This window comes from Megascapheus bottae, chromosome 1 (genome assembly GCF_031878675.1).
Source record: "Megascapheus bottae isolate mThoBot1 chromosome 1, mThoBot2.hap1, whole genome shotgun sequence".
In the NCBI taxonomy this organism is placed as follows: Eukaryota; Metazoa; Chordata; class Mammalia; order Rodentia; family Geomyidae; genus Megascapheus; species Megascapheus bottae.
Genome location: NC_143509.1, coordinates 54,899,671 through 54,925,538, shown reverse-complemented (window position 1 = coordinate 54,925,538; position 25,868 = coordinate 54,899,671). Strand labels below are relative to the sequence as shown.

Genomic DNA, 25,868 nt, shown 5'->3' with positions numbered 1-25,868 from the left:
TTCTTCATATCAACTGTTATAAACACATCAAATACACCTAAAAAGAATGGCTTAGTTTTGAGAACACTACATAAATGTTATAAATTACAGCTGATTTATACCACTAATATGGAAGTACCTGCACTAAAATAATATTGTATTGCACAAACAAGCATAGATGACATCAAATTATTTCTTTCTTCTTTTTTTTGTTTTTGTTTTATGGGTCATGGGGCTTGAACGTGGCCTGGGCACTGTCCCTGAGCTCTTCAGCTCAAGGCTACTGCCCTACCCTTGAGACAAGCCCCACTTCCCTTTTCTAGAGGTTAACTGGAGATAAGAGTTTCAGGTTCTTTTGTGTCTGGGCTGGCTTTGAACCTTGATCCTTAGATCTCAGCCTCCTGAGTAGCTAGGATTACAGGCGCGAGCTACCGGGCCTGGCTAATGATATCAAATTATTTCTAGCTTGCAAAAAATGTTGAAATAGCATATCCCTTTAACATTTTGACTTATTTCTATATAATAGTGTCTGTATTAAATAATTACTCGATTGTATAAATCTTATACTCAAAGCTTATTTAAAAAGAAAAAGCCAATCAAATAATTTTTCCAACCAAAGTAAAGGAATTAGTGTACATTATAAAGTTAGCTTAACTAAGAGTCAATTTCAAAACATTTGGTTTCAGAAATTTCCATCAGTGGGTTCAAGGTACAGCTAAGATTTATGCCCTGAGTTCAAACCCCAGTCCTGCAAAAAAAAAAAAGGATCCACTTCAAACTTTCATACTATTCTAAGTTTCAACTTACAACTACAAATATGCTTACAATTACAAATATAACTTAAAATTACAAATAGCAAAACATACAAAGCAAACAATATAAACTAGCACTTCCCACTAAAAAAAATAAAATCAAATGAAATCAGTACACTCCTCCAAAAACCCAGTCTCCTAGTATTCCATATATTCTATCACTGATTTTAGGTGCTTCTCTTATTTTTTTTCTTTTGCCAGTCCTTTGGCTTGAACTTAGGGCCTGAGCACTGTCCTTAGGCTTTCTCATGGCAAGGGCTCTACCACTTTTAACCATAGCACCACTTCCAGCTTTTTCTATGTACGTGGTACCAAGGAATCAAACCCAGGACTTCATTCATGCTAGGAAAGTACTCTACCACTAGGTCAAACAATCTTATTTTTAAAATCAGTATTTTACATGTTTTACTTCTTATATCTTATGGACAACTGAGCTTGTGAACTAATTTCCAAATAAAAGTACCTATTAATTCAGGGCACACAATGGCCAACAATCTCACAAATGTTAGTGACTTCATTCACATGAAAATGTGATTCTCTAAGTAAGATGAAAGTACATTAAAAAAGAAAATGCTGGGCTGGGAGTTTGGCCTAGTGGTAGAGCGCTTGCCTAGCATGCACAAAGACCCGGGTTCGATTCCTTGGTACCACATACTTAGAAAAAGCCAGAAGTGGTGCTGAGACTCAAGTGGTAGAGCTCTTGATTTGAGAAAAATCCAAGGACAGTGCTCAGGCCCTGAGCTTAAGCCCAGGACTGGCAAACTAAAATAAAATAAAATTAAATTAAAAAAAATGCTTAGACGGGTGTAGTGGCTCACGCCTGTAATCCTAACTATTCAGGAGGCTGAGATATGAGGATCAAGGTTCAAAGCCAGCCCAGACACAAACGGACCTGTGACTCTTATCTCCAATTAACCTCTAGAAAATATGAAATGGGGCTTGGCTCAAGGGTAGGGTGGTAGCCTTGAGTGAAGAGTCCAGGCCAAGTTCAAGCCCCATGACCCACAAAAATAAAACTCATTTCTATATTTTTTCAAACCTACTTTCTAATACTACCAGTTGTTTTTTGATTCTTAACACCAGTTTAGAAGCCACATAAATACATAAGGTAAGTACCCTAACCTTTGCTTACCAAACACATTATATCAAGTTAGGTCTATCACCACACTCAACTCAATCTGCTCCTTATTTTACAAGATTTCAAAGAAAAGGAAAACTGCTTTAAAATGCCATCAAACTAGAAATTTCCCTCAAAGCTGGATGTCTGAAAAAGTACCTGGGGCTTCCAAGCCTGATAGGTTATCAACAACCTCTCACTATTAAACATCTAAATATACCCTCTAACCTGTCACTGTTCCATACTACATCATTTTATTACTTTAAAACAGCATTATCTAGGGGCTGGGAGTTTGGCCTAGTGGTAGAGTGCTTGCCTAGCATGCACGAAGACCCCGGTTCGATTCCTCGGTACCACATACATAGAAAAAAGCCAGAAGTGGTGCTGAGGCTCAAGTGGTAGAGCTCTGGCCTTGAGAAAGTCCAAGGACAGTGCTCAGGCCCTGAGCGCAAGCCCAAGACTGGCAAAACAAACAAACAAACAAAAAAAAAAAAAAACAAAAACCCAGCATTATCTGAAATATCACATGTTCTTCTGTTTCTTGCCTAGCAGTTACCACATCAGAGCGATAGAAAAGCCTCTGGACAAGACTGCCTGACAATACTTGAATCTGCTTTATTTCTCTTCCCCCAAATTTTGCCTAGTAAATTGCTACTGGCTCTCCTCCTTCTCTTTGTTCTTTCTTGGCACCGCAGGTCGACTCCCACAGTAGGCTTATTATCATTCCTATCTAAACTGAAATGTTACCTCAGGACCCACAGCAGTCCTGTTTAATGCTTTATGTCCTTGGGTTTTCTCGAGCCTAGAATGCTACCTCTTGAGCCACAGCACCACTTTTGGCTTTTCTATGTATGTGGTACTGAGGAATCAAAACTGGGTCTTCATGTATACTAAGCAAGCACGCTACCACTAAGACAAACTCCTGGCCCTCCTAGTCTCATTTTTATTTTTATTTTTGCCAGTCCTGCGCTTGAGCTCAGAGCCTGAGCACTGTCCTTGGACTTTCTTAAGGCTAGAGCTCTACCACTTGAGCCTCAGCACCATTTCTGGCTTTTTTTCTATGTATGTGGTACCGAGGAATTGAACCCGGGTCTTCATGCATGCTAGGCAAGCACTCTACCACTAGGCCAAACTCTGGGCCCAATTGTTAGTATTTTTAAGTATGCTGAAATTATACGCTCAAGCCAGTAATTTCTGAATTATAAACTCTGTAAGAACATGGGATTAACTTTATTTTGAACTCATTTCTGACTATATCCACAGTAGGAGAGAACTTGGCATTCTTCAGGCACTCAGCATTTAGGACCCTCACATCGTTTTTCTTGGCGTTCTTATGCAATAGAGAGTGTGACAGCAGAACTCCTACAGGATCAGACCTTTGGGTGTGGCAAATGCAGTTCAAGGAGAGATAGAGCTCTAGATCCTTCTGAGTCAGCCTGCATTCATTTGAGGTTTGAGCATGTCAACTGAGTTGAGTTCAAAAACGTTACTTTGTACTCTAGGGATAAATCTGCTCTAGTTCCACTAAACAAATATTTACCTAAGTATTCAAAAATGGAAGAAATGCCAGTAGTAATGATTTTTAAAATAAAGGTACTAAAGGAATACATAAAACAGTATAGTTACAATAAGCTTATAGTAAATATGTATGATGGTAATGATATTCAAATGCCCACTCACAAAAAAAGTGAGTTTTGTGGGTTTTTTTTTTTTGTCTTTATCATTTTGGACAATCTTAAAATTGCTGGCTGGGGTGTATGTGTATCACAGATGTGTATCATATGCCTTGCATGTATAGGAATTAGGTTCAAATCCTTGTGCCAAAAGCAACAACATTAAAAAGTTATCTTCCTAAGAAGAGATTCTACCTCTTCAGAGCAGTAACTGTCCAGTTTTAGGGTAAATCAATGTTTGATATTTGGAACAAATCATGATATCTGAGATGTACAGTGAATTAAGAAAATTCAGCAAGTATAATTTCACAGTATTTTTCCTACTGCTACAAGGTTTAAACACAGGGCCTGGGCTACCTCCAATTTAGCACTCCACAAATTGAGTCACACCTCCAGCCCATCAGCTGATGAATTCAAGATGGCATCCTGAGGACATTTCTGTCCAAAATGTCCTCAAACTGTGATCCTCTGGACCTCAGCCTCCTGAGTAGCTAACATTATATGTGTGAGTTACCAGGACCCAGCAGTTTTACTTCTTGTAATTTGTAGATCACTAACATAAACAATTAATATTGACTCCATCTACCCTGCAGTAAGACCCTGGGGGCCATGCACAGCTGACGTTGTGTCCGGCCCTCACATTCTTCTAGGACCTGTTCTCACAGTCACTAATACCACACTGTGCCTCTCCACAGTGGTACTTTTTTTTTTTCTTGGCAACAGGTTTGGGGCTTGAACTCAGGGCTTGGACTGTGTCCCTGAGCTTTTTCATTCAAGGCTGGTGCTCTACCACTTGAGCCACACCTCCACTTCTGGCTTTTTGGTGGTTAACTAGAGATAAAAGTCTCACAAACACTCCTGCCCAGGCTGGATTAGAACCATGATCTTCAGATCTCAGCCTACTAAGTGACTAGGATTACAGGTGTAAGCCACAAGAACCCTGCTGGTCCTTATCTTCTTAAATGTCCACCAAAATACATTATCTAAGTAACCATAATATAGTATAAATAACTATTAAAAAATTAAGACTGGGCCTACCTTGGAGAACTAAAGCATTACTAAGCGCTCAATAATTACCTTCAATTGAACATCTCAGAAGTCAATTTGGCTTAAATTTCATTTTTTCACTATAATCAGATTAATTGTAATTGCCAAAACCATGACCTCTTGATAAGTAAAATGTAACAATATATATGTATAATTATATGTAAATAGAGAACCCTATATGTAAACATACATACATACAATATATGTGGGTGTTGTCCAAAACGGGCCCACTTCCTTGACTGTAGAAAAAACTGGAAACAACAAACACTATAACAAAATGAAGAATAAAGCAAGACAAATTGGATTCTGAATTTTGTCCATGTATTTTATTTCTGATTTCCATATGTACTATATTAAATAATGAAAAATAGTACATTAAAAAAATTTTTTAATGGGGCTGAGAGTTTAGCCTAGTGTTAGAGTGCTTGCCTACCATGCACGAAGACCCTGGATGGATTCTTTGGGACCACATACGTAGAAAAAAACCAGAAATGGTGCTGTGGCTCAAGGGATAGAGCTTTAGCCTTGAGAAAGCCCAAGGACAGCAGACAGGCCCTGACTTCAAGGCCCACGACTGGCAAAAAAAAAAAAATAATAAATATTACTTTTTAAATACTTTTGTTATAAAAAAAAAATACAGAGAACCAGAGTTAGTCCTAGTGGCAAAGTGCTTGCCTAGCATGCACGAAGACCCAGGTTTGATTTCTCAATACCATATATATAGAAAAGGCCAGAACTGGTATTGTGGCTCAATTGGTGCAGCTCTAGCTTTGAGAAAGCCCAAGGACAGTGCTCAGGCCATGAGTTCAAGGCCCACCACTGGCAAAAAACCAAAAACAAACACGGCAGGGAGTTGGGCCTAGTGGTAGACTGCTTGCCTAGCATGCACGAAGACCCAGGTTCAATTCCTCACATTTAGAACCAAAAAAAAAGCTTGAAGTGGTGCTGAGGCTCAAGTAGTAGAGCTCTAGCCTTGAGAAAGTCCAAGGACAGTGCTCAGGCCCTGAGCTCAAGCCCAGGAATGGCAATAAATAAACAAACAAACAAACAAACAAACAAAAACACCCAAATTTATAGTGGTCAGCTACCCAAATACAAAGTGATGTACCTAAGCACTTAAAAAATATCAATTCATGCCCCACAGTGGCTCATGCCTGTAATCTTAGCTACCCAGGAAGCTGAGATCTGAGGATTGCAGTTCAAAGCAAGGCCATGAGACTCTTATCTCCAATTAATGACCAGAAAACTGGAAGTGGCACTATAGCTCAAGGGGTGGGGTGGTAGCCTTGCGCTAAAGAGCTCAGGGACAATGCCCAGGCCCAAGGGTAGGGTGGTAACCTTGAGCTGAAGAGCTCAGAAACAGTAATCAGGCCCACAGTTCAAGCATCCCGACAAAAAAAAAAAAAAAGTACCTATTTGGGCCAGGAATGTGGCTTAATGGTAGAGTATGTATCTAGCATGCACACAGCCCTACGTTCAATTTTTCAAAAAGTCGGAAGTGGCACTATGACTTAAGTGATAGAATGCTACCTTTGAGCAAAAAAAGCTTAGAGACAGTGCCCAGGCCCTGAGTTCAAGCCCTAGGAATGGCCCCAGAAAAGTACCTATCCATGAGATTGTAAGCACTGTCAATTGTATAGTCTATTACAATGGGAAATTCAGGTTGTTTTTTTTTTACAAGATAACTGAAGTGATGGCCCAAAACTATATTCAAGGCCAGGCAGGTGGCTCACACCTGTAATCTGAGCTACTCAGGAGGCTGAGATCTGAGGATCCTGGTACAAAGCCAGCCCCATGACCTCCCTCCCAACACACAAAAACTACATTCAATGACAAATCTGAGATAAAGTGACTAATGACTGAGTCAACCTTTTTTTTTTTTTTGCCAGTCCTGGGCTTGAGGTCAGGGCCTGAGCACTGTTCTTGAACTTTCTCAAGCCTAGATCTTTACCACTTGAGTCTCAGCACCACTTCCAGCTTTTTTTTTTTCTATGTATGTGGTACCGAGGAATCGAACCGGGGTCTTCATGCATGCTAGACAAGTACTCTACCACGAAGTTAAACTCCCGGCCACCCCACCCCACTCCCCCCCCCGCTTTTTTTTTGTTGGTCAAGGGGCTTGAACTAGGCCTGGGAGCTGTCCCTGAACTCTTCAGCTCAAGGCTACTGCCCTACCATTGAGCCAAGCCCCACTTCCCATTTTCTAAAGGTTACCTGGAGGTAGAGTCTCAGGTTCTCAGGTCCTTTTGTGCCCAGGCTGGCTTTGAACCTTGATCCTCAGATCTCAGCCTCCTGAGGAGCTAGGATTACAGGTGTGAGCCAGTGTAGCTGGCTAACAATTTTTTGACCTGCTCCATTTCTAAGCTGAGCTGGTTCCTCAGTACTGGTCTTCCTCCTCTCCCAGAGGGTCACTGTATTCATGCCACCTTAGTGTGCACACTCAATCAGCATAGCACATGGTAGCCCAGAACTGCTGGACTCAAGTGATCTTCCGGGCTCAGCCTTCTGAGTAGTTAGGGTTACAGACCCTCGACACTGCGCCCAGTATCAATGATTACTTTTTTTTTTTTCCCCCTAGCAGTCCCAGGGCTTGATCTCAAGGCCTGAGCACTGTCCTTGGGCTTTCTCAAGACTAGAGCTCTACCACTTGAGCCACAGTACTACTTCTGGCTTTTTCTATGTATGTGGTACTGAGAAATCAAACTCAGGTCTTTGTGCAAGATAGGCAAGCACTGTACCACTAAGCTAAACTCCCAGCCCCGACTAATTTTTAAATTGTGTATTAAAGAAAATTCACCAAAATGTATATTTTAACTTTCTTTACCCTATTACCTTCTAAAATATCTTAATTTCACAGCAACCCCTATTAAAATATAAATCATTTCTAAAAGTTTTATTTTAAATCCAGCCCTAAACTAAATAAAATTTTAACATTCTCTCTAAGTGCCATAAATGATAAGTTACAATAAAAAAACTTATTTTCAAGTGTACCTGTCCTTTGTTAAATATTTAACAAATCAGAATAACTCAAGGATAGAACTAAAGAATGAATTGTGTTTCCTTACTGGAAAGTAATTTTCTCTTCCCAGTTTTTTTCTTTCTTTCTTTTTGGTACTACATTCAAATACCCCAAAGCTAATGTATAAGCTATAGGGAACATTTTTTAAATGACTGAATACATTTTGTTTCTTATGTCTGAATCTACTGTATTATGTAAATCATTTTTTGTCTCATATTATATACAGGTTGTAAGGTTGAGTAATTCAACTTTTCATTACCAAGAAATAGTAGACCATTGGTCTACTAATGCTGGAAAATCCAACATGGGTCATCAGAGTGTCTTCTTTTCTGATAGAGGTAATAACTGTGTAAGGCATAGGGGTAATAAGATGGAGGACAGAAGGAATAAAAGAAAGTATTCACATACTGTGGGACTAGTCTACGTTTAAATTACTGATTCAAAATATTTCCATAAGTAGAATTAACAAATGTGCCCTTTATACTCCAACAAGTAACTAAAATCACACAAATCAAAAGTGGATTGCAATGTTTCTTACAGAGCTTTACAGATGATAGTAGACATAAAGCTGAACTCCAATATTTATTCATTCAAAAAACAATCAAAGGTGCCCATGAAGTGCATGGTATCATGCTAAGAACCATAAAGGGGCATACTTTACAGTCTTACCTTCAGCTGAAACCCAGTTTCATTCACAGTCTCCTTCCAGTTACCTTCCTAAAAATTAAAGTTAGTTTTAGAAATCATTACTGTAAAACCAAACACACTGAATACCTATTATTCTGTTCTTATTGCGAAGGAGGTTGAAGACAGTGGAAATTTCACTTTAAATTTAAACATATAATGTGGATTCCACAAGAGTCATGGGCCTAATATTTCAGAAATAGGAGCTTCAAAATTGAAGACTGAGCTGGGCATAGTGGCTTATACCTGTAATCCTAGCTACTTAGGAAGCTGTGATCTGAGGATCGTGGTTCAAAGTCAGCCTGGGCACTAAAGAACAGAACTGGGACTCTTATCTCCAATTAATCACTAGAAAACAGGAAATGGGGCTGTGGCTCAAGGGGTAGGGTGGTAGCCTTGTGCTACAATGCTCCAAGACAGTGCTGCCTGTGTAATCCTAGCTACTCAGGAGGCTGAGATCTGAGGATCAAGGCTCAAAGCCAGTCCTGGTACAAAAGGACCTGAGACTCTTATTTCCAATTAACCTCTAGAAAATGGGAGGTGGGGCTTGGCTCCAGGGTAGGGTGGTAGCTTTGAGCTGAAGAGCTCAGGGACTGTGCCAGGTCCAGTTCAAGCCCCATGAACCCCCACTCCCCAAAAGAAAACATAGCAAAAAGCTACAAGTAGAGCTGTGGCTCAAGTGATACAGTGACAGTTTTGATTAAAAAAATCAAAGCAAGAATGTAAGGCCCTGAGTTCAAGCCTTAGTACTAACACCAAAAAAAGGTAAGCATTCTATGTGTATTTGTCCTTTCTTTTTTGGTACTGGAGATCAAACCCAGGACATTGCACTTGCTAGGCAAGCACTTTTCCACTAAGTACATCCCAGTCAACCATTCTATTTTTAAGATCAAAAAAAAAAAAAAAAATCTAAAGCCAATTGAGTATTTTTAAAAAAACACAAAAGAAAATTACCTGTGTTAAAAACAAATAGAAGATTTTGTCTCTACAAAGGATGGGATGTGAAGCAACTCTCAAGAGGAAGTTTTCTAAGCCAATCCGCCGCCTCTCAACAAAATCTGGATCCATGTTGTCAGCAGAGAGTTTATGCCAAACAAATTCTGCCTACATAAACAAAATGATCATTAAGAATAGTCTCAGAGAATGAAGAGAAAGTGAGCTGCAGGCAGTGAGACCAACAGGACTGGAGAGTACTGGCAGTAGAACTGTGAGAATGCCAGCAATTCTACCCAGACCTGAAGGGCACAGTATAAAGCTCAGCATACGCTACACTATGGAGACAGCTTACTCTCCCTGAGTGAAACTGGACTAAACCCAACATCTGTCAGTCACCCACCTCCTCTGACCAAAAACTCACACTCAGATGTTTAAGTCCCAATGCACCAATATTAGTATACTGAATACACAAGAAAATATGACCCCTAGCAGGGCAAGATGGCTCACGCCTGTAATCCCAGCCACTAGGAGGCTGAGATCTGAGGATCAAGATTCAAAGCCAGACCGGGCACAAAAGCACCTGAGATTCTTATCTCTGATTCATCACTAGAAAAGGGGAAGTGGGGCTTGGCTCAAGAGCAGGGTGGTAGCCTTGAGCTGAAGAGCTCAGGGACAGCACCCAGGCAGAGTTCAAGCCCCATGACCCACCAAAAAAAAAAAGGAAAAAAGAAAATATGACTCCTACAAAAGGCCAACAATTCTACCACAAAGCAATCAAAAGTGAAGTGGATGAAATCTCAATGAACTCAAAAGATCAATCACAAAAATAGCAATGAGGCTAAGTGAAATTAATTATAGGATATGGAAACAAGAGGTTTAACTTTGTGATTGTTGTTCTTAATGTAATATGAAGATATTTCTTTATTAAATAATTTTTATTGTGATTAATAGAAGGGTTAAATTACATTCACCAGACAGAAGGTGCATAACATCACAAACATTGATATCCTTTCTCATGACATGGTCCCCATTTCCCTCCCCCCGCTTATCTTGATTTCCCCCCTTCCCTATCCAATTTCAAATAACCAAGTAAGCACATATAAAATATATCAGACATGGTCTGGGAGTTTGGCCTAGTGGTAGAGTGCTTGCCTAGCATGCACGAAGACCTGGGTTCGATTCCTCGGTACCACATACATACCAAAAAGCCAGAAGTGGTGCTGTGGCTCAAGTGGTAGAGCCCTAGCCTTGAAAAAATCCAGGGACGGTGCTCAGGCCCTGAGCCCAAGCCCAGGACTGGCAAAAAATAAATAAATAAATATATATATATATATATGTCATATATATATATCAGATAACAAGATGAAAAATTGTAACAATATGAGATAACCAAGGGATGGCAAAAGAGATGAGCGATAACATTGTACATTAAGGACAACAGTCACTCATTATATGGCTTTTTTTTCCTTATCCTGGAGGTCCTTACATTTAGTGTCGTACTATTTGGCCTAATGTCTCTAGATTTTGTTCTATTGTAAATCTCTGCTAGGAGAGCCCAAGGTTTCTACTGATTATGACAAATGAGGAGTCTGGCTTACTTCACTTAATATGATTTGTTTTCTCTTTCCATTTCCTTACAAACGGGCGATGTTGTTCTTTCTGACAACAGCATAGAATTCCATTGTTATCTTCCCCTTGTGGTTTTTCTCATATTGTTACTGTATCTGACTTTGGTACCTGGTATATTGTATATACATTTATTTGTTTATTTGAAAAAAGGGAAGGTAAGGGACAAACAAGATGAGTGGGAGGAAGTAGGGGAGGGAAAGTAAGAGAAAAACATGGAAGGAGTATTAATGTTCAAGAACTGACATACCTAATACCTGATGAATGCTACTGTACCCCTCTATAAAATAAAATAAAAAATAGCAATAAAATAAAAAACAGCAATAAAAAAAAAAAAGAAGAATCTCAGTAGTAAGAACTTCTACATTGCTCCCATTTCAATTCTTACCCGTTTTTCTGGTAGAGGTGGCACAACAATATGTGGATAGTAAACCAAAAGGTAATTTCTCAACAACTCGAACTCACTATACCGCCTCCACAGTGAGTCTGTTAGGACACTCTGTCCTTCAGCATGGTCAACTGACCTGAAAAGGAATCAAAGACCACTTACATCTCTCATTAGAAATAAAATACAATGGGGCCGGGAGTTTGGCCTAGTGGTAGAGTGCTTTCCTAGCATGCACAAATACCCGGGTTCGATTCCTCGGCACCACATACATAGAAAAAAGCTGGAAGTGGTGCTGAGGCTCAAGTGGTAGAGCTCTATCCTTGAGAAAGTCCAAGGACAGTGCTCAGGCCATGAGCCCAAGCCCAAGACTGGCAAAAAAAAAAAAAAAAAAAAAAAGAAATAAAATACAAGCTGAGTGCCGGTGATTCACGCTACATCCTAGCTACACAGAAAGATGCCTAAGTTCTCAGTCTCAACTTCCCAAGTGGCTAAGATTGCAGATGTGAACCACTGGTTACTGGTCTATCTGAGCATCTTTCTTTTTTATGCTTTTAAAATTTTATTATTGGGGTAATGTATAGAAGAGTTACAGTTACATTCATCAGGTAGTGGGTGCACTGCTTTTCCCACATTGATATCCCTTCTGTTTTTGTCCCCATTTCCCTCCCCCACCCGTATCGGAACATCTACCAGAAAAATTCCTCCAGTTGGTGGCTCTTGCCTATAATCGTAACTACTCAGAAGCTGAGATCTGAGGATCATGATTCATAGCCAGCCTAGATATAAGTCCAGACTTTTACCTCCAATAAACCAACAAGATGCCATCAGTAGAAGTGTGGCTTAAGTGGTAAAACACCAGCCTTCAGTGAAAAAGCCAAGGAAAAGCATAAGGCTGTGATTTAAGGCCCACATGTCTCATTTGGACATACACAAAAAAACTTCTTGGCACTCCAAAATATCTTATTAATAAAAATATCTTATTTATATCATCTATCAGGAAATATGTAATAGCATGTATTGGTTTTACACGATATGTAATTTAACTCTTATATGTAAGTAGATGTGAGCATAAGTCCTATCTTTATGAATTAGAATTAAGTAATGAAGCAGAATGTGGTGGCTAATGCTTGTAATCCTAGCTACTCAGGAGGCTGAGATCTAAGAATCAAGGTTCAAAGCCAGCCTGGGCACAAAAGAACCTGAGACTCTTATCTCCAATTAACCTCTAGAAAACGGGAAGTGGGGTTTGGCTCAAGGGTACGGTGGTAGCCTTGAGCTGAAGATCTCAATGACAGCACCCAGAGACCAAGTTCAAGCCTTTTAACCCACAAAAAATAAATAAATAAATAAGTAAGTGATGACATCATACTGCCTCCCAAGCCATAAAAGTATTTCTACCTATTCTAAAACATACATTTCCTAGTATGCCTCTCTTAGAGGTGGTAAGCCAGTGACTTTAGCCTTACTCAGTCTCACTCTACTAAGTCATGACACTACAGTAAATAGCCACCAGACCAATGCTTTCTTGCCAGGCACAGTGACTCAAATCTGTAATCCTAGCCACTCCAGATACAGGAGATCAAAAGGCTCCTGGTTTTCCTCTAGACCCTATCTTAACCAATACAAAAAACTGGACATGGTGCCAGGAGTTTGGCCTAGCGGTAGAGTGCTTGCTAACATGCACGAAGACCCGGGTTCGATTCCTCAGTACCACATACATGGGGGAAAAAAAAAGCCGGTTTGGTTATTTGAAATTTGATAGGGAAGGGGGGAAAACTAAGACGGGTGGGGGAGGAGTGGGGGGAGGGTAATGGGTACCAAGACACGTGAAAGGGTATCAATGTATGTGAATTAATGCACCTTCTATCTGGCAAATATCATGTAACCCTTTTACTAATTACAATAAAAAAAAAAAGCCGGAAGTGAAGCTGAGGCTCAAGTGGTAGAGCCTTGGACTTGCGAAAGTCCAAGGACAGTGCTTGAGCCTTGAGCTCAAGCCCAGAACTGGCTAAATAAATAAAAAATTTAAAAAAAAAAAAAAAAAAAAGCTGGACATATCCAGCACCAGTGGCTCACTCGTGTAATACTAGCTACTCAGGAGGCTGAGATCTGAGGATCACAGTTCAAAGCCAGCCTGGACACAAAAGCCTGTGACACTCTTATCTCCAATTGACCCCTAGGAAGTAGCACTGTGGTTCAAGTCTAAAGGGCTATCCTTGAGCTAAAGAACTCAAGGACAAAGCCCAGGCCCAGAGTTCAAGTTCCATGGCCTACCAAAATACAAACAACAACAACAACACGCTGGATGTGGAGGTATCCCCTGTCATCCCAGCCATTCTGGTGTGGACTAGGAGAATTGTAGTTCAGGTTTGTCCAGAACAAGACTGTATTGGAAAAATAATTAAAACCAAAAGGGCCAGGTGTCTTGCTTCACGTGGTACAGTACCCACCTAAATATAAGCCTGCTTCCCCTTGCCTACCTTGTCTCAATGAGGTAAGCAGTATAGGTTTCTTGCATGTTCATGGCATTTCTTCCAGTTCGTTTTTCTGCTTCTGAAACACTGATTTCTATCTTCTTCAACCAAAAATTATTTTCTGTCATCTAGACAAAAATAAATGAAATTGAAAAACCCTTTAAGATGGAATTACTGTATAGATAATAGGGAGAGGGGTAAATATTATTCATTATAGGCATGTAAAAATTTTTATAATGAAATGCACTATTTTGTACAATTAACATATACTACTTGAAAAAAACTACAACTATTTTAATAAAACTCAATATTGGTACAGATTTCAAGATAATTTTGTATATTTGACTGTTAGGGTAGCTAAATGACAGCAAATGGCAATCTCTATCCACACACTACAGTATATTCATTTTTTCAAAGGTATTTTAACAGGTACCATACATTTAATTATTAAAATTCAGACATTTCAGCCAGGTACAGTGGCTCTCCCTTGTAATCCTAACTACTCAGGAGGCTAAGGTCTGAGGATCATGGTTCAAAGCCAGCCTGGGTACTAAAATCCAGGAAACTCTTATCTCCAATTAACCACTAGAAACTGAAGTGGCAGTGCTGCTGTAGCTCAAGAGGTAGAGTAGTAAGTAGCCTTGAGCTGAAAAGCTCAGGGACAATACCCAGGCCCAGAATTCAAGCCCTATGACCACCCCCCCCCAAAAAAAAAAGTTTAGACATTTCTTGGAAGTAACCACAAATAAATCTACATAGAAATGCATCCAGGGGGGAAAAAATCTTGAGCTAGGGAGTGCTTTCCTAGCACAGGTGAGGCCCTGGGTTTGATTTGGACATACTACACATAGGATTCTATAAAGATAGTGATGGGAGGCACCAGGAATCCATTCTCCTGCCCACCCCACCCCCAGTTAGAAAACAAATGCATGGCAGACTCTGACACCAATATCTGGGAACAGTGGAGCTGCAGGAAGATCTTTAACTTGATGCACAGAGTACTCTCCCATCCAGCAGCAGCCCCGGAGCAGGCTGCAGTGCACAAAAGGACCTGAGACTCTTACCTCCAATTAATCTCTAGAAAACGGGAAATGGGCTCAAGGATACAGTGGTAGCTCTACCATGAAGAGGTCTCAGACAGCCTTCAGACAGAGTTCAAGCCCCAGCACCCACAAAAAAAAAAAAAAAAAAAAAAAAGAAGAAAGGAAGAAAGGAAGAAAGGAAGGAAGGAAGGAAGGAAGAAAGAAAGGGAAAGGGAAGGAAGGAAGGAAAAAAGAAAGGAAAAAGAGAGGGAAGAGAGAGGGGGAGAGGGAGAGAGGGAGAGGGAGGGAGAAGGACAAGGAGAGAGAGAAAAGAAAGCTAAGGGAAGGGTTTGCGAGTTTAGCCTAGTGGTAGAGTGCTTGCCTAGCATGCACGAAGACCCAGGTTTGATTCCCCAGTACTACATACATAGGAAAAGCCAAAAGTGGTACTGTGGCTCTAGTGGTAGAGCTCTAGCCTTAAGAAAACCGAAGGAAAGTGCTCAGGTCCTGAGTTCAAGCAAAAAGAGAGAGAGAGAGAACTGGGTCAGTGGTCTCTCACCTGTAATCCGTCTGAAAAGGCTGAGATCTGAGAAACTTGGCAGCAAAGTCGGTGAGACTCTTTATATCACCAATTAACCACCAAAAGCCTGATATGGCTTAGAAGCCAGGTGCCAGCAGCTCACACCTATAATCCTGTTACTCAGATGGTAGTTCAAAGCTGAGATCTGATAATGGTAGTTCAAAGCTAGCCCAGACAGGAAAAGTCCTTGACTCTTCTCTAACAAACTACTCAGAAAAGGCTGCAAGTGGCACTGTGGTTCAAGTGGCAGAGCAGTAGGACTGGCAGTCAATCAATAAATACAAAGGGGGCTTTTTGCCAGGGGCACTAACCTAGCTACTCAGGAGGCTAAGATCTGAGCAACTTAATTCAAAGTCAGCCCAAGGAGGACAGTCTGTGAAGGTCTTATCATGAATTAATCACCAAAAAATCAGAAGTAGAGCTATGGTACAGTGGTAGAGTGCTAGCATTGAGCAATAAACAGGGACAGCACCCAGGCTCTAAGTTCAAGCCCAACTGACAAAAAAAAAAAAAAAAAAAAAGAAAGAAAAAGAATCAGCAGCCTTTGGGAAGTGATTTGATCATGAGGTAGAGACCTCCCCAAGTGTAGATCAGTAGTTTTATGAACAACACTCAAATCCTTTTGCCCCCCACCATGTGAGGACAGTAAAGACAAGTTATAGCAGGCTGGGAAGTATAGGCATTAAACCTGCAAGTGCCCTGATCCTGGACTTCTGAATTGAACAACGAATGTCTATTGCTTGATAGAGTCTAAGCTAAGACTATACCTAACTCAGGAGGTCAGAGGGAACATGAGCTTATGTGTTTAATGAGCTTTACGGTGGCCTGGCGCAGTATATGCTCATCCACTCAGGAAAGAAGTCATGAGCAAGTCTACCAGGGCTTAATCACTCAAGATGCATCCCCTGAAGCACAAAAGAAAAATACTGTTCCTACTGCGCACGGACAGCACCGTTCTCACCTCCCTCAAGAGAATAAACACCATATGAAGGTAGGACTGTTTCCTGGCACATTATCTATAAGCCTCAGATTTGTAAGTGTAAAACAATGTGATAAAGCCAGGCACGGTGGCACATGGGATAGAAGCAGGAGGTTACTGGTCTAAGGTCAGCTAAGACAAAAGCTAGAAGGATTCTGTCTCAAAACCAAAAGGACCATGGTGGCATATAACTGTGGGCCCAGCTAACCAGGAGGCAGAGGTAGGAAAAGTAACCAGGATGGAGAGGTAGGAAAAGTAACCAGGATGGAGAGGTAGGAAAATTAAGGTCTGAGGCCAGTTAGGACAAAATCAGTAAGACTCTGTCTCAAAACCAAAATAGAAACAAAGGGGCTGAGAAAGGCTTACTTTGGCTCAGTTCTAGAGGTTTGTAAGATCATGATCAGCTGGCTCTGCTACTTCTATGCCTTGGGTAAGACATCACATGACTGGGAGGGCGCATGAAACTTCTCATGTCCTACGGTGGCCAGGAAACAGAGGAAGGGGGGGCGGGGTGGCACCAAATACTATTTTCGACAACTCCCATCAACCAGGCTCCACTTCAACTGTGTCATAGGCAGGGCAGCAAGCCTCTAACCCATGATCTTTGGGAAGACATTCAAGATCCAAACTGTAGTACTATGCTTATAAATATTTATCTTCCTTTTTTACACAATCCTCACCCACAGAATACCACAAATCTTAATTCTGGTCTGCTTCTTCCAGTTCTCTGCTGCCAATGAGAGGAGGTATTATTTGTGCTCAAGAACACAGTCCTGCTAAAGGACTGTGCTTTATGTTACTCAAGGACTCTTCCTTTAAAGTCACTTCTGCACCAGGCATGAGCGGCTCACACTTGTAATCCTAGCTACTCAGGAGGCTAAGATCTGAGGATTATGGTTTGAAGCTGGTCTGGGCAGGAAAACCTGTTATATTCTCCAATTAAGCACTAAAAAAAGCCAGAAGTAACAGAAAATAGCTCAATTCGTGGAGTGCTAGCCTTGAGAAAAAAAAAATTCAGAGGTAATGCCCAGGCCCAGTTCCCCAGAATTAAAACAACAAAAACAAAAAACTACTTCTAAATTTCTCAGGCAATGCTTTTTCCATGGAAAACAATATCCCTCTTTCAGATTCTCTTAACTGAAAACTCAATGGAATCCTTCAGTTTAAAAACAAGTATTCTTTGCCTCATTCCCTCGCCATAGCCCCTTCCTTCTACTAGTACTAATCACTACTTTCAAGAGAATGCAAGCCGGACTCACACCTGTAATCTAGCTACTCAGGAGGCTGAGATCTGAGGATCAAGGTTCAAAGCCAGAGACAACACCCAGGCCCAGAGGAGGTAGGGCAGTAGTCTTGACAGTTCCAGCCGCATGAGGACAGGGACGTGGGGGAGCGGGGGGAGCGGGGGGAGGGAGGGAATGCATACCTTTTTCTTCCATTTTCCAAATGATTAAATAAAACAAAAGGAGTTCAAGCCCCATGACCAAAAAAAAAAAAAGTAAAGCTGAAATAAATTAAAAATAAACTTAAGGCCTTACACTTCCTAGGCAAATGCCCTTCTATTGAGCTAAATCCCCAACACTCTGATATTTTGGTAGGAGGAAAAAATACTTCTCTTTTTCCCTTCTCATAATTACATTTTAAAAAGAAGTACCAGAGATATTGGGAGAGATTTTGGGGAGGAAAAGTGGGAGAAAAACATGAGGAGTATCAATGTTCAAGAAGTAATGCACCCACTACCTGATGTAACCCCTGTACATGTTACCCCAACAATAAAATTTTTAAAAAAGTATTGGGACAGTTTACAGTACTATTTAATCCATTCCCTCTCTACATACATGTAAGTATATGTATACATATCAAAACAAAATGGATTCAATGCCAGGTCTTCTTGGGCTCAATTCCCAGTCACACTACTACTACTATTACTACTACTACTACTACTGCAGCAGCTGCTGCTACTACCTTAATTCCTCGTTTTGAGACCTAGGCATAGCACACAGACATAAGTCTAACTTACCTTTCTGCCTAGACCTTATTGCTAGGCTAGAGCCACTGCAGAAATTCTCAACTGCAGACAGACTGGGTGGAAGAGGAGATAGATGGGTGGTCTGGATGGCCCTCAAAGAAAGGAGTTTATTTTTAGGGATGAGGAGGGAAGAGAGTAGACTGAATGTGTGGTTAAACTCCATGTGGTTCTTAAATATCTGTTCAAATGGTTTGTGTCTCTATGAATCATTAAATTAGGGAGTTAAGAAACCCCATACTTTTGGTGGCTAACGAATGGCCTCTCATAACACAGTTACAAATATTTTCCAAAAACACCAAGTGATAATATCTAAGTACAACCTTTATTATATTTGTGACATTTCCAGGTTTTTCAATATCTTAAATAAAATATATATTGTGGGATTTTTTTTTACTAAAATACATATATTTCCATCATTTTTTTTTTGCAATTTTTGGTGCCAGTCCTGGGGCTTGAAGTCAGGGCCTAAGAACTATCTCTGAGCTTCTTTTGTTCCAGACTAGCACTCTACTACTTGAGCCACATCTCCACTTTCTGGCTTTTTTTTTAGTAATTTAATGGAGATAAGTCTCACAGACTTTCCTGCCCCAGCTGGCTTCAAACTGGGATCCTCAGATCTCAGCCTTCTGAGTAGCTAAGATTATAGGGGTGAGCCACCAGCACCTGGCTTCATATTTTAATTTTTTTTCTTGGTGGTCCTGGGGTTTGTTCTTTTCCTTCAGACCTTTTTCCCCACTATTTTTTGTTTTGTTTTGTTTTCCAGTCCTCAGGCTTGGAATCAGGGTCTGGGCACTGTCCCTGAACTTCTTTTGCTTAAGGCTAGTCCTCCTGAACCACTTGATCCACAGCTCCTCTTCTGGCTTTTTGTGATTGTAATTGGAGATGAGAGTCTCACAGACCTTCCTGTCTGGTGTGGCTTCAAACTTCATCTTCAATTACCAGCCTCCTGAGTAGCAAGGATTACACGTATAGCCACCAGTGTCTGGCTCCCCTGATGTTGTTTGTTGTTTATTGTTATTATAAATATGATATGTAGAGGGGTTACAGTTACATACATTAGGTAAAGAGTACATTTCTTTTTGGATAATATCACCCTTTCCTTTGCTCTCCCTCCCATCCTCACCATAAGTGTACAATGTCTAGTGAGTATCATTACTGCATTTGTTCATCTTTTGTCCGCCATTTCTATGTCCCTCCTTACCCTTCCAAAGATAGATTAAACAAACAAGAAAACAAAAACAGGGCCTGGAGTTTGGCCTAGTGGTAGAGTGCTTGCCTAGCATGCATGAAGACCTAGATTCGATTCCTTGGTACCACATACTTAGAAAGAGCCGGAAGTGGTGCTAAGGCTCAAGTGGTAGAGCTCTAGCCTTGAGAAAAGTCCAAGGACAGTGCTCAGACCCTGAGCTTAAGCCCAGGACTGGCAAAAAAAAAAAAAAAAAGAAAACAAAAACAGCAAAAAAGGGGAAAAGCTTTTATTTCCATTCCCTGGAGTTCCTTTCAATACATACTATTTTATGTGTCCAGAACACATAGGCATCGCAGGCCTCTGTGCTCCTTTCCTAAGAGCATCCTCCTTTGATCTCACTCTGCGAGTGCCTAGAGTCCTGTATAATTTAAGCTCTTCAGCTCAAGGCTACCACCTTACCCCTTGAGCCACAGCACCACTTCCAGTTTTCTGGTGGTTAACTGGAGATAAGAATCTCATGGACTTCATTGTCCAGGCTGGCTTTGAACTACGATCCTCAGATCTCAGACTCCTGAGTAGGTAGGATTACAGGCGTGAGCCACAGAACCAAACTTAGTACCTGTTGTCTTTTGTTGTTGTTGTTGTTCTGAGACATGACCAATCTATGTAGCCCTAGCTGGTCTTGGACTCACAATCCATCCTTCTCAGCCTCCATAGTGCTATGATTACAGGTGTCTGACATCATAACCAGTTCTAAATTTATTTTTACACGCAATATCTATGCATATTTATGGCATACAATGTGATGTTTTGATTCAGATTATAATGAGTTACGCCTGCTTATACTTGCAGGCTTTGTTCTGCTTTTATAACAGTAATGGGTTTGTGCTCAGAGCTTTGTACTTGCTAGGCCACCGAGCCTCAACATCAGTCCTTTTCTGTACTTTGGATATTTTTTTCGATAGGGTCTCTCACTTCCTGTCTGGGTACACTTGGAACACTTAACCCTCTGTGTTGTTTCTCAGTGTAGCTAGAATGACAGGCTGCATCACTGTTCTGTTCCCAGCTCCCAGTTGAGAAGGGCACCTCAACTTCAGCATTCTTGTTGTTGTTAGTGCTCTACCACTTGAGCCAAGCCTCCACTTTTTTTTTTTTAATGTGATTAATTGGAGGTAAGAATGTCACAGATTTCACTGTTCAGGCTGGCCTCAAACGTGATCCTCCCAATTCCTGTTGCCTAAGTAGCTGTAATCACAAATGTGAACCATTGGGGCCCAGCTTGTTTCATTTTTAATGTTCCTGGGGATTGAACTCAAGCCTCACACATGCTAAGTGCATACACATTTACCACTGAACCATATCCCCAACACTGTAAGGAGGACAGGAGTGGCAAACTGCCTTAATAGATACATCACCAAAACAGAGATACAAATGGCAAATAAGGCTATGAAAAAGATGCTACAAGCTTTACATCAATGCTCTTGCCTGTAAACCTAGCTATTCTGGAGGCTGAGATGGGAGGATTATGATTCAAAGACAACCTGGGCAGAAAAGTCCGAGACTCTTGTCTACAATTCACCACCAAAAGTCTTGTGTGGAGTTGTGGCTCAAGTGGTAGAGTTCAACCTTCAGAAGGAAAAGCCAGAAGAGTGTAAGGCCCTCAATTCATGCCCCTAAATTAATGCACAGACACACAATCTTCATTTAAATACCTTGATATTTTGCTAAGTATGTAAAACCTTCACCTCCTATGTTGAAGTCCCCAGATAGCTGGTCTCTAAACTTACTGTCTTCCCAGTGACAATCAGAGAACTTTAACTTTTCTTCATCCATCTATCAAAAAGATGAGGCGTTTTATATTAGCGCTAACACCGGTTCAGAAATAAAAACGAGCAGCAGCACCCGAAGGGACACCTGTGAAATGCTTCTGACATGCTGACACGCTTCTAATCCACCTGGTCGACAGAGCGCCTGCCTCCCGGCGCGAGGGCACTTCGGAAGGAAAACGCTGGTTACGCGCGTCGTTTTCCTCCGTGTCCTCAGGCACGTGAAGACCACTGGCTACCAAGGCGGCGTGGAGGGGAAACAAATCAGCCACGGGAAAGACACTACACAAATCAAGAAGTCCAAGCCGAGCGCCTCGGTCCGCGCCGAGTCCTCACGCCCGCACTGCCCCGCTTCCCCACGGAGGACCGGGTCCAGCCGCGCGCGCAGCCCTCGGCCCTCCCTCCCCCGGCCCCGACGCCGCGGCGGACCCGGGGCACGCCCGCGCCCCTCCGGCGGGCCTGACCCGCCGCGCTCCGACCCGCCTCGCCCGCCCGCCCGCCAGGCCGGCAGGAAGCGCCTCCCCGGGGTTTCCCGGGGTCCCCCGCGCCGGACGAGACGCCCCACTCGGACCGCATGCCCGCGGCTCGCAGAGCTCCCACTCTGCACCAGCGGCCTCCGCCTCATCTCCCGCGGCCCCCAGGCCGAGCCCCTCGGCCCCAGCCCCGGCCCGCCCGGCCCGGTAGGCCCCGACGCAGCCTCGGCCACCCCGAACCTCACCGTGCCCAACCCAGGGCCGTCTTCCTGGGCCCCCTCGGCCTCCTCACGGACGGCAGCCTCTGGCCTGGTGTCGGGGTGACCCAGTGGCTCCAGGGGCGCAGGCAGCAGCTGCCTCTCCGGGTCCAGAGTTGCCTGTTCCATAGCCGCAGCTCGGCGCTGTAAACCCAGGGCGCATGCGCCATGACCCCCCCCCCCGGCCCGCATAAGCCACGCCCTCTAGTCAGCTGGGTCCCGCCTCTCCACCAGCGGGAGCCACGCCCCTCCGTCCACCTCCAGCTGTGGAGATCTTGTGGCTCCCGGGCTCTGGCTGCCAGAGCTAGATGTGGAGCTGGGGGTGCTGAGGGAGGAATGAGGGGGCGGGCCTCTAGGAGGGCTGAGGGGGAAGGTTTAGGCTGGAAAACCAGAAATTTGGGGGAGAGGTTTGGAGAAGCGAATACCTGGAATAAGTACGGCAACTGTTCAGGTTGGTTGGTGATCACCTAAAGAAAATCGCCTAAGGCTGGGAGTTTGGCCTAGTGGTTAAAGTGCTTGCCTAGCATGCACAGAGACCCGGGTTCAATTCCTCAGTACCACATACATAGAAAAAAGCTGGAAGTGGTGCTGTGGCTCAAGGGTGGAGCTCTAGCCTTGGAAAGAGTCCAAGGACAGTGCTCAGGCCCTGAGTTCAAGCTCCACAACTGGCAAAAAAAAAAAATCGGCTAAAGGCAAAAGGAATTGGAGGCTGTAGCCTGGCCATGTTCCCTTTGGCTTTCTGCCATCCACATTTATCTTGGAACCATTAGATCCTATGAATAGTAAGAGAGGTTACAGGCTCACATTTCTTTCAAAACCAGGTGAAGCTGAGATAGGAGGATCACAGTTCAAAGCTACCCATGCAGGAATGTCCATGAGACTCTTATTTCCAATTAACCACCAAAAAACAAAAAACAAGGGCCGGGAACCAGGCCTAGGGGTAGAGTGCTTGCTTAGTAGGCACGAAGACCCAGGATTCAAGTCCTCAGAAACCACATACATAGAAAAAGCCAGAAGTAGTGCTGTAGTTCAAGTGATAGAGCATTGAGAAAGCCCAAGGGTAGTGCCCAGGCCCTGAGTTCAAGCCCAGGACTGCCAAAAAAAAAAGAAAAAGAAAAAGAAAAGAAAGAAACTATGACATGTGAAAGGGTATCAATGTATGTGAGTTAATGTACCTTCTATCTGGCAAATATCATGTAACCCTTTTACTAATTACAATAAAAAAAATGCTTAAAAAGAAAAAAAAAGAAACAAAGAAACTATGGTTCCCATGGCAAAACACTAGTCTTGAGCAATAAAAACTCAGGGACAGCAGCCAGGTCCTGAGTTCCAGTCCCAGAATAGTATGTATGTGCTCGGCTCGCACATACACCACCACCACCACCGCCACCAGGAAGTTATCAACCTATTAACCTTCTGCGGGTGGAATTCGTCAAAGGTAATATGTGGGATGCAGAGGGAACCTTCACGTTCTGGCACAAGTAGGATTTGAGTCTTGATCTAGAGCTTATGCCTCAAACACTGAAGCACTGGAAATCTGTTCAAGTTCTAAAAGTTTCCTACTTAATTTTCTGAATGTACTTTCTTAACAAGCATTTGCCATGGCAACTTATTGAGACATGGTCACTGGCTGTAGCAGATTGTATCATTTAAGAAAGTGCTTTTTGTTGTTGTTGCCAGGTGGGGTATGGGGCTTTAACATGGCCTGGGCACTGTCCTTAAGCTCTTCGGCTCAAGCACCACTTCCCATTTTCTAGCAGTTAATTGGAGACAAGAGTCTCAGGTCCTTTTGTGCCCAGGCTGGCTTTGAACCTTGATCCTTAGATCTCAGCCTTCTGAGTAGCTAGGATTACAGGCATGAGTCACTGCGCCCTGCTAAGAAAGTACTTTTTTTTTTTTTGATGGTGCTAGCGGGCTTACTGGTATGAATGAAGCCCTGGGTTTGATTTCTCAGTACCACATAAACAGAAAACACCTGAAGTGGCACCTTGGCTCAAGTGGTAGAGTGCTAGTCTTGAGCAAAGAGAGGCTCAGAGACCGTGCCCAGACCCAGATAGATAGCTAGCTAGCTAGCTAGGGTCCATGATCAAAGGAACGAGACTGACAGAAAGTGAAAGTTAAGCAAAGCTTTATTTTGCACCAAACATCAAGAATTATACAGTCAGGGCCCCCTCTCTATGGAGAGAGCAACCCCTCCCAGCCTCACAGGCAAAACTGCAAACTACAAGTTTACCACACTTATATGGCTGCTAAAGGCTGATTGGTTACAAAATATAGTTACATCAAAATATAGTTACATATGTGCTTCTATTGATTGGATGTCTCCACCTGGCCCGACCTGACCTTGTTACTGGGCCTTGTTATTGAAAACTGACTGGTTTTTGGAACTGTTTTATAAGTAATGTTTAGTCTCTTCATGGTCAAGTCGGTTTCAGCTCAAATAACAAGTTTTGTTTTGTTTTGTTTTCAGGCAAGGTCAGTTTATACTTTTACATACATAACAGAATGGCTGTTCAAATAAGATGGAGTTCCTCAGGCTAAGATGGAGTTACTCAGCTAAAAACTGGTCCCTAGACACAAACACACACACACACATATATATACATGCACACACAAATGTATATATATATGTATATATATATATATATTAGTGATTGAACTCAAGCCTTATGATTCTAGGTGGTCTACTACTTGAGCCATTGTTATGTTGCACTTAGTATTTTTAAAATATAATTTTATCTTTATTATTAAACTATTGTACAGTAGATACCATTTTGTGTGTGTGTGTGTGTGTGTGTGTGTGTGGCTTATGGGGCTTGAACTAGGCCTGGGTGCTGTCCCTGAGCCCTTCAGCTCAGGGCTGTGGCCCTATCCCTGGGCCTGGACCTTGTCCCAGAACTCTTCAGCTTAAAGCTAGCAACCTACCCTTAAGCCAAGCCCCACTTCCCATTTGCTAGGTTAATTAGAGATAAGAGTCTCAGGTCCTTTTGTGCCCCTGCTCTGAATATAACCTCAGTACTACCCTCCCCTTCAAAAAACAAAAAAAGATAAAGTGCCTTAAGTCTGACCTTTTGATTTATTATTTTATAGTTATTTACTTATAGGTTCTACCCAACCAGACCTTGGACTCCTTTAATACAAAGATCCTATCTTTTCCCCTCCCCCAACACAGCATATCACTGTTTAAAAACATTTTATCCATTTATTAGGGATTATTCATACCAAGCAAATTATCATAATACTTTTTTAAAAATTAGAAGACAATTTAGACTGGGAGTTTGGCCTAGTGGAAGAGTGTTTGCCTAACATGCACAAAGACTGAGGTTTGACTCCTCGGTACCACATACACAGTAAAAGCTGGAAATGGTGCTGTGGCTCAAGTGGTAGAGCTCTAGCCTTGAGAAAACCCACAGACTTAGGCCCTGAGTTCAAGGCCCAAAACTGGCAACAACAAAAAATTAGAAGACAATTTATTTTACATAGGAAGGCTATCTTTCTGGGAGCAGTTTTGTATACATTATCCTCATGTCCTTTTTGTTTTGAGATACTCAAAAAGCTAGATCCTAAAGCCATTAGATTCATTGTTGTGTGGGCTGGTATCACAGCATCTCACCTGTGACGGGAGCCAGGAGGAAGCTCAGGACTTTACAAATGTTCAGTGGCTGGTGGTCTTGTCAGTTTCTTCCATGTTTAGAAATAGAGTTAAAAAAAAAATACCCCACCCTAATGGTTCACATGATAGTCCTAGCTACCCGGGA

The 25,868-nt window shown here is 42.2% G+C and overlaps 1 protein-coding gene across 1 annotated transcript in view; it reads right to left on the bottom strand.

Annotated features, from left to right (window-relative positions):
• Window positions 1–22,262, bottom strand: part of Snx4 (sorting nexin 4) — a 52,160-nt gene extending 29,898 nt beyond the window's left edge. The window contains exons 1-5 of the mRNA XM_090344875.1: window positions 22,099–22,262; window positions 13,762–13,883; window positions 11,282–11,417; window positions 9,286–9,435; window positions 8,317–8,364 (exon numbers count right to left, since the gene is read on the bottom strand). Of these exons, the coding sequence (XP_090201001.1) occupies window positions 8,317–8,364; window positions 9,286–9,435; window positions 11,282–11,417; window positions 13,762–13,883; window positions 22,099–22,239 (597 nt within the window). The 5' untranslated portion in view covers window positions 22,240–22,262. The remainder of the gene's footprint in view (window positions 1–8,316; window positions 8,365–9,285; window positions 9,436–11,281; window positions 11,418–13,761; window positions 13,884–22,098) is intronic.
• Between the last annotated feature and the right edge of the window lie 3,606 nt (window positions 22,263–25,868).